General features: G+C 42.5%; 1 protein-coding gene across 2 annotated transcripts; it reads left to right on the top strand.

Moving 5' to 3' along the window:
* Positions 1-3,724: 3,724 nt before the first annotated feature.
* Positions 3,725-7,741, top strand: LOC135530598 (major histocompatibility complex class I-related gene protein-like). Of its 2 annotated transcripts, none has more exons than XM_064958896.1 (2): positions 3,725-3,836; positions 6,588-7,741. In XM_064958896.1, exons 1-2 carry the CDS (start codon positions 3,779-3,781, stop codon positions 7,568-7,570), a joined length of 1,041 nt encoding a protein of 346 aa, XP_064814968.1. In that variant the 5' UTR covers positions 3,725-3,778; the 3' UTR covers positions 7,571-7,741. The 2 variants fall into 2 exon arrangements, with proteins under 2 accessions (XP_064814968.1, XP_064814969.1); XM_064958897.1 differs by having other exon boundaries at positions 3,753-3,836; positions 4,575-7,741.
* Positions 7,742-8,506: the final 765 nt, after the last annotated feature.

The following is an 8,506-nucleotide window of genomic DNA, read 5'->3' as shown; positions in this document are numbered from 1 at the left end:
AAGAAGTTAGCAACCATCAAGACTCTTCCTACAGCTGGGCACCTGGCCAAACTGTGCAATCGAGGGAGAAGGGCCTTGGTCAGGGAGATGACCAAGAACCAGATGGTCACTCTGACAGAGCTCTAGAGTTCCTCTGTGGAGATGAGAAAACATTCCAGAAGGACAACCATCTCTGCAGCACTCCACCAATTAGGCCTTTATAGTAGAGTTGCCAGACGGAAGCCACTGCTCAGTAAAAGGCACATGACATCCCGCTTAGAGTTTGCCAAAAGGCACCTGAAGACTCTCAGACCATGAGAAACAAGATTCTCTGGACTGATGAAACCAAGATTGAACTCTCTGGCCGGAATGCCAGCGTCACACCTGCAGGAAACCTTGCACCATCCCTACAGTGAAGCATGGTGGTGGCAGCATCATGCTGTAGGGATGTCTAGATTGAGTAAAAGTTGAACGGAGCAAAGTACAGAGAGATCCTTGATGAAAACCTGCTCCAGAGTGTTCAGGACCTTAGACTGGGGCAAAGGTTCACCTTCCAACAGGACAACAACCCTAAGCACACAACCAAGATAACGCAGTGGTTTCAGGTCAAATCTCTGAATGTCCTTGAGTGACCCAGCCCTAGCCCAGACTTGAACCCAATCTAACATCTCTTGAGAGACCTGAAAATAGCTGTTCAGCAACACTCTCATCCTACCTGACAGAGCTTGAGAGGATTTGCAGAAAATAATGGGAGAAACTCGCCCAATACAGGTGTGCCAAGCTTGTAGCATCATATCCAAGAAGACGATGCTGTAGTCATGTAGTCCTAAAAAAAAAAAGCTTTTCCTACAGTCTTGAAGGAGTTCCCACAATAAGTGCTGAGCACTCTAACAGCTTTACACACCTGTAATATTTGTACATTATTCTTTGAAAATTTCTTCAAGCACAGTCAAGTTGTTTGTTGATGTCACGCCCTGAACGTAGAGAGCCTTTTTATTTCTCTATTTGTTTAGGTCTGGGTGTGATTTGCGTGGGCATTCTAGTTTTTCTATTTCTTTGTTGGCTGGGTATGGTACCCAATCAGAGGCAGCTCTCTATCATTGTCTCTGATTGGGGATCATACTTAGGCAGCCTTTTTCCACCTTTAGTTGTGGGATCTTGTTTTTGTATAGTTGCTGTGATAGCGCTACAAAACTGTACGTGTCATTTAGCCTTCTTGTTTTTTGGTGTTCATTGAATAAATGTATGATGTAGGCCTACCACGCTACACCTTGGTCCAATCCATCTCTAAACGACCATGACAGAAGATCCCACCTCAACTGGTACTGTCACGCCCTGACCTTAGAGAGCCTTTTTATTTCTCTATTTGGTTAGGTCGGGCTGTGATTTGGGTGGGCAGTCTAGTTTTTCTATTTCTTTGTTGACCGGGTATGGTTCCCAATCAGAGGCAGCTGTCTATCGTTGTCTCTGATTGGGCAGCCTTTTTCCACCTTTAGTGGTTGGGATCTTGTTTGTGTGTAGTTGCTTTCTGCACTGCATGTAGCATTACGTTTGTTTTGTATATTTATTTTTTTCGGTGTCATTTAAATAAAGAAAAGATGTATGCCTGCCAGGCTGCACCTTGGTCCAATCCATCTCTAAACGGCCATGACAGTTGATCATTGCTAGAGAGCCATTTTCATGTCTTGCCATAGATTTTCAAGCCAATTTAAGTCAAAACTGTAACTAGGCCACTCAGGAATATTCAATGGAATCTTTGTAAGCAACTCCAGTGTATATTTGGCCTTGTGTTTTGGGTCTTGGGCCAAGAGCGTGCAAAGCTGTCATCAAGGCAAAGGGTGGCTACTTTAAAGAATCTCAAATATAAAATATATTTTGATTTGATTAACACTTTTTTGGTTACTACATGAATCCATATGTATTATTTCATAGTTTTGATGTCCTCACTATTATTCTACAATGTATAAAATAGTAAATAATAAAGAAAAACCCTTGAATGAGTAGGTGTGTCCAAACTTTGGGACTATGAAGATTTTTAGGATGAAAATAAAAGGAATAGAGCTAAGCACAGACAAAGTCCTAGAGGGAAACCTGGTTCAGTCTGCTTTCCAACAGACACTGGGCGTCAAATTCACACTTCAGCAGGTCAATAACCTAAAACACAAGGCCAAATATTCACTGGAGTTGCTTACCAAGATGACATTGAATATTCCTGAGTGGCCTAGTTACAGTTTTGACTTATATTGGCTTGAAAATCTATGGCAAGGCATGAAAATTGCTGTCGAGCAATGATCAAAAAACAACTTGACCATGCTTGAAGAATTTTTCAAAGAATAATGTGAAAATATTGTACAATACAGGTGTGTAAAGCTGTTAGAGACTTACTCAGAAAGATTCACAGCTGTAATCGCTGCCAAAGGTGATTCTAACATGTTTTGACTCACAGGGTTGAATAATTATGCAAGCTATATATTAGTGTTTTACAAATGTTAGAATTTTCCAACTTTGACATTACAGAGTATTTTGTGTAGATTGCTGACCAAAAATTACAATTAAATGAATTTTTATCGCACCTTGTAACACCGCCTAATATATAGGTCCTGGATGTCAGGAAGCTTGGCCCCAGTGATATACTGGGCCGTACACACTACTCTCTGTAGCGCCTTATGGTCAGATGCCGAGCAGTTGCCGTACCAGGCAGTGATGCAACCGGTCAGGATGCTCTCGATGGTGCAGCTGTAGAACTTTTTGAATATCTGGGGACCCATGCCAAATCTTTTCAGTCTCCTGAAGGGGAAAAGGTGTTGTTGTGCCTCTTCACAACTGTCTTGGTGTGTTTGGACCATGATAGTTTGTTGGTGATGTGGACACATAGGAACTTGAAGCTCTCAACCCGCTCCACTTTGGCGCTGTCAATGTTAATGAGGGCTTGTTTGGCCCTCCCTTTGTCTTGCTCACATTGAGGGAGAGATTGTTTTCCTGGCACCACACTGCCAGATCTCTGACCTGCCCCCTATAGGCTGTCTCATCATTGTGGGTGATCAGGCCTACCACTGTTGTGTCATCAGCAAACTTAATGCTGGTGTTGGAGTCGTGCTTGGCCATGCAGTCGTGGCTGAACTAAGCACGCACCCCTGAAGAGTCCCAGTTGGATCTAGTTGCAGAGGGAGGTGTTTAGTCCATGGGTCCCTAGGTTAGTAATGAGCTTTGTGGGCACTATTATGCTGAACGCTTAGCTGTAGTCATTGAACAGCATTCTCGCATAGGTGTTCCTTTTGTCCAAATGGGAGGAAAGAAGAGGTGGTGTTTGCTCGGTTGCATCTATGACATTGTACATTGAACTGAAATGCTCATTATATCTGGTTGGCAAGCATACAAATGGATTGTGTACAGAGTGTATGATGTATTGTTGTAAGTACTGGTATGTGGAAGAGAGGGAAACATTGATGTGTAGGATTATTGAGGTAGAACAGGGATGGGGGGTGGGGATGTGAAAGTGATTTGGGGAATGGGGAAGTTTGTATAATAGTTAGTAGGGCTCCTTTATATTCTTAGTAGTACATGATTAAATAGGAGAGTTAAGTTTCACGTAATGTTTGTTACATTATTCATTTAGTCTGTAAACTGTGATCAACTACACACTCCAGTACAGTAGGTGGCGACATGCCCCTCTAACACTTGTTTGCAGACCGCCATAATATTATGGAAGAAAATAAGCAGAAGAAGAAGATAAGCAGAAGTGAAAGGGAAAGTATCAGCTGCGTGAGGCTACTGCAAGAGTAGTGAACATTTCTGAATCATGTGCAAACTGTCTGTCTTTTTCATTGTTCTTTCCTTTTACACCATAGTCAACGCAGGTAAGATGGATTATCTACTTTCTCTCAACTCATTGATAGATTTGTTATGTTATACAATGTTAAACCAAGTGTTTGGGACTACAGGTTATATCTGCATTTTTATCAAAATGTGATCCGGTTCAGGAAACGAGTCGTATGTCGCAAGTCACAAGTTCACAGGCGAGCTTTTTTGGCAGAAATGCCTCCTCGAACATGTGAACTTTGATAACAAACTTGTATGCCATCTGTAAATACAAATAAAACTGTTAAATTACGAGCCTTGTTTGTTAAGCCACAGAAAAATAGAGCAAACTTCCCACTAGCCATGATTGGCTGAGATAATGAGTGGGTTGGACATGCCGAGAGAGGAGTTCGGATTGGTCTGCCATATTCAAGGCTTCTGTCTATTTAAGCTCGGGTCAGTCTGTGTTGGTAGTCCTTTCGAAAAAAAACTTTTTTATGTATTGTGTAGTGGAGCTGCATAAGTGTTGGTCTCCACTTTCTGGAGGATCAAGTCTTGAAATCAGTGGAATTAGAGTGTGATAGGTAAAGAGATTTTTTTTTTTTTTACCTTTATTTAACCAGGCAAGTCAGTTAAGAACAAATTCTTATTTTCACTGATGGCCTGGGAACAGTGGGTTAACTGCCTGTTCAGGGGCAGAATGACAGATTTGTACCTTGTCAGCTTGGGGGTTTGAACTCGCAACCTTCCAGTTACTAGTCCAACACTCTAACCACTTGGCTACCCTGCCACCCCAGGAGAAACACCTGTCTCCGGGTTACATCTTCAAACTAATGGAAACTGTGGTATGGCATTCCTGACAGGGAGACGCGTCCATCATGCATGATGATGTATGCAGGTAAGATAGTCTAGCGTTAGCTAGCTACATTTTCAGATATTACATATTTCTAATTTTGACAGAAAGTGGTTTCATTTCAAGCAAAAGTGTACTGTTAGCTAGCTAACTTCAACTGGCTGGCTCCCTGGCGGAGGTTATTATTAGTTTCCCAGAACTGTTTGCTTTTCTAGTTAGAGCCTATGTTAGACATTGTTGGCACTTTGTTCGTTGTTTTTTAACTAGCTAATGTTAGCTGGCTGGCTCGTTAGCTAACGTTACGTGACGTGTGTACAACACCCTTCGAATATGGCCGGTGTCAGTAAACGTCTGCAACAAAAGTGTAATGAAATTGTTGCCAGAAGAGCTGGTTAGGCTGTTTTCATGGTATCCAGAGGAAAAAAAAAGTCGGCCAGAGCGTCAAGTGTGGGCTCCGAGAGCGAAATGAGACGGGTGGGTCTTACATGTTGTGTCACGACTTCGGTTCCTCTCCTTGTTCGGGCAGCCCTCGCCGGTCGGCGTCGCCGGTCTTCTAGCCATCATCGATCCATTTTTCATTTTACATTTGTTTTGTCTTGTTTTCTCACACACCTGGTCTCAATATCCCTCATTACATGTTGTGTATTTAACCCTCTGTTCCCCCCATGTCTTTGTGCGGAATTGTTTATTGTAAGTGCATGTGCATGTTTTCTCTGATGCGCGACGGGTTTTGTACCCATTTATTTATTTTTTTCCGGTGGTTTTATGAATAAAACTGCTCTATTGATTACCCAGTTTTGCTCTCCTGTGTCTGACTTCCCTGCCGCCAGTTACGCACTCCCTTACAAGTTGATCAACTTTCAAAGCAAAATTACTTTCCCATTGTTCCTCAAATGCAGTGTATGATATGCCATTTTGTAGCTCTGAGTCTCTACTTTTACCCAATGTAAAAAACATTGCTACTTAAGACAAAATCCAGGTGGTGAGTCACAACTGTAGTTATTGACATAGTATTGCTCTGTTCAATATTCTCTACATAGATAGTACTCTAAATGCTCCAATTCATGTTGTTGAGTTGAAAAGAATTCAAGATCAATTTGCTGACACCAGGCATCTGCACAGATCGGGCTCTACCTGTGCAGAGCACTTGCCCCTTTCTCTTCCTGTCTCCAAAGTGTCCTGCCCTTTTGGGTGGCAATAATATCCCCACATTTTTGTGGGGTTTGTAGAAATGTGTTGTCATTGTTGTTCGGTCATTGTTGTTCGGACCCACTGTCCGCAAGTCGTCAAGTTTATCCCCCCTCACCCCCTACCCCTTCCATTGGTTGCACCTGTTGACATGCCCTGTACAGAGCTTGCACACATCCCTGGTTGTACATTTTTCCCCCCAGTCTGCCCTGCACAGAAATGGCGCGCCCAGTATCCAAATGTGCATGACCTGATAGATGCGGTCACCGGTCAAGGATGTGTAGCCAACTACCTAGTTCAAATATCAACAGTACTGCCACAGCAGCATAACATTTAATTATCATTGATAACACTTAATTTAGCCTACATCATTATCAATATTCAGTCTGATTGGCTGATACAGCAGAGAGAGAGGCATAAAGACATAGAGGTAAATCACAATCAGTGTAAAATAGAGTTTTTGATTTACATCAATGATCAGCTGATAGCCCAACCTCTTTTCCCAATCATGTCTTTTGGAGGCACTAACTAGCTTGGAGGCACTAACAAGCTTGCTAGCTCACTGATAGTGAGTGAGTATTGTTTTTTACATTTTGAACGCTTTGTTCCCCCTGAAAAGTCTGTGCACGGCCCTGCCTGGCACCATGCAAACCAATGAGTGTTTAGAACTTTAAAGCCAATTATCTCAAAATCATATTTTTGCAGATAAAACCTTATTGTCCCAAGCTCTCAATGTCCATAACTGTGGATAATATCACTCCTCTTTCAGGTTTAGGATCACATTCTCTGTGGGCACTTGCAACACACATCATCGGAGAGACACCTTTCCCTGAGTTTACAGTTGTGTTGATGTTAGATGATGTTCAAGTGGGTCTCTATGACTCCAACATGAAAGCATTTATCTCCAGTGGACTTAACCCAACGGACAAAATACATGATGACCTAGCTCAGGACGGAGGTTATGTATTTGGAACTATGTACCAGAGCATTAAAGAGAGATCCTTTCAGCTAAAACACCACTTAAATCTCACAAGAGGTGTTCAAGTTCAGCAAAGAATGGCTGGCTGTGAGATGTTAGACAATGGTGAACCAGCCATGATCATGTCAAAGAACACTTTCAATGCCATTCATACAGATCGAACGTTATATTACAACATGACACATCTTACATATGATGCTGGGAAACTACTACCAGGATGGGATGCGATGAGGAAAGAATATCTTAGAATACTTTTTGAAAAAGTTTTCCTTCCCATTTGCATCAAAACAATGAAGACAATCCTGAAGAGAGAGAAGAACGTTGTGATGCGTAAAGTTCCTCCCAGACTCAGGTTGATAAAGAAAGAGGTCTCTGGAGGGTTCCAGTTAAGCTGCTTGGCGTTTGGTTTCTACCCTCGCCACATCAACATGACCCTGCTGAGAGACGGCCAGCCAGTGGCAGAACAGGAGCTGACAGGGGGGGAGGTTCTGCCTAGCGGAGATGGGAACTACCAGCTGAGGAAGAGTCTGGAGGTCAGTACTGAGGAGCTAAAGAAGAGACACTACACCTGTACTGCCTCTCACCTCAGTCTGGACAACAAGCTGGATTTCAGTTGGGAGTCTGGGGCAGAGAGAGTTCACCTATCCACCCTCTCAGCTCTACTGGTGATGCTGCTGGTTGTTATTCTATTCAGCATTTTCATTTGTGTCAAAAGGTGGAGATGCACCGCATCACAGGCATTGGTCACAAGTTGCCAACATGGAGGACATTAACCTGTCTTCAGATTCTGTAACATAATGGACAGATCATAATTTACTGGGGGAGGATTGGTCCAAAATAAGGGAGGCTTTGTCAATCTTATTTTTTGTGTGTGTTTTTTTTTGCTTTGGGGAGGGTTGTGTGTTTTATTTTATTTTATTGGGCACAGGGGAGGGTAATGTGTTTATTTTATTGGGCACAGGGGAGGGTAATGTGTTTTATTTTATTGGGCACAGGGGAGGGTAATGTGTTTTATTTTATTGGGCACAGGGGAGGGTAATGTGTTTTATTTTATTGGGCACAGGGGAGGGTAATGTGTTTTATTTTATTGGGCACAGGGGAGGGTTGTGTGTTTTATTTTATTTTATTGGGCACAGGGGAGGGTAATGTGTTTTATTTTATTGGGCACAGGGGAGGGTTGTGTGTTTTATTTTATTGGGCACAGGGGAGGGTAATGTGTTTTATTTTATTGGGCACAGGGGAGGGTAATGTGTTTTATTTTATTGGGCACAGGGGAGGGTTGTGTGTTTTATTTTATTGGGCACAGGGGAGGGTTGTGTGTTTTATTTTATTTTATTGGGCACAGGGGAGGGTAATGTGTTTTATTTTATTGGGCACAGGGGAGGGTTGTGTGTTTTATTTTATTTTATTTGGCACAGGGGAGGGTAATGTGTTTTATTTTATTGGGCACAGGGGAGGGTTGTGTGTTTTATTTTATTTTATTGGGCACAGGGGAGGGTAATGTGTTTTATTTTATTGGGCACAGGGGAGGGTAATGTGTTTTATTTTATTGGGCACAGGGGAGGGTAATGTGTTTTATTTTATTGTGCACAGGGGAGGGTTGTGTGTTTTATTTTATTGGGCACAGGGGAGGATTTTGTGTTTTATTTTATTGGGCACAGGGGAGGGTAATGTGTTTTATTTTATTGGGCACAGGGGAGGATAATGTG

The sequence above is a fragment of the Oncorhynchus masou genome, unplaced genomic scaffold (assembly GCF_036934945.1).
Source record: "Oncorhynchus masou masou isolate Uvic2021 unplaced genomic scaffold, UVic_Omas_1.1 unplaced_scaffold_1390, whole genome shotgun sequence".
In the NCBI taxonomy this organism is placed as follows: Eukaryota; Metazoa; Chordata; class Actinopteri; order Salmoniformes; family Salmonidae; genus Oncorhynchus; species Oncorhynchus masou.
Note: the sequence above shows the minus strand (reverse complement) of the source record. Positions and strands in the feature narration are given on the sequence as shown.

Excerpts from the sequence above, each read along its gene's own strand:
- LOC135530598 (XM_064958896.1), top strand. The coding sequence starts at position 3,779 with ATGTGCAAACTGTCTGTCTTTTTCATTGTTCTTTCCTTTTACACCATA. Across the intron at positions 3,837-6,587 it reads TTACACCATAGTCAACGCAG|GTTTAGGATCACATTCTCTG; the intron begins GTAAGATGGATT and ends CTCCTCTTTCAG.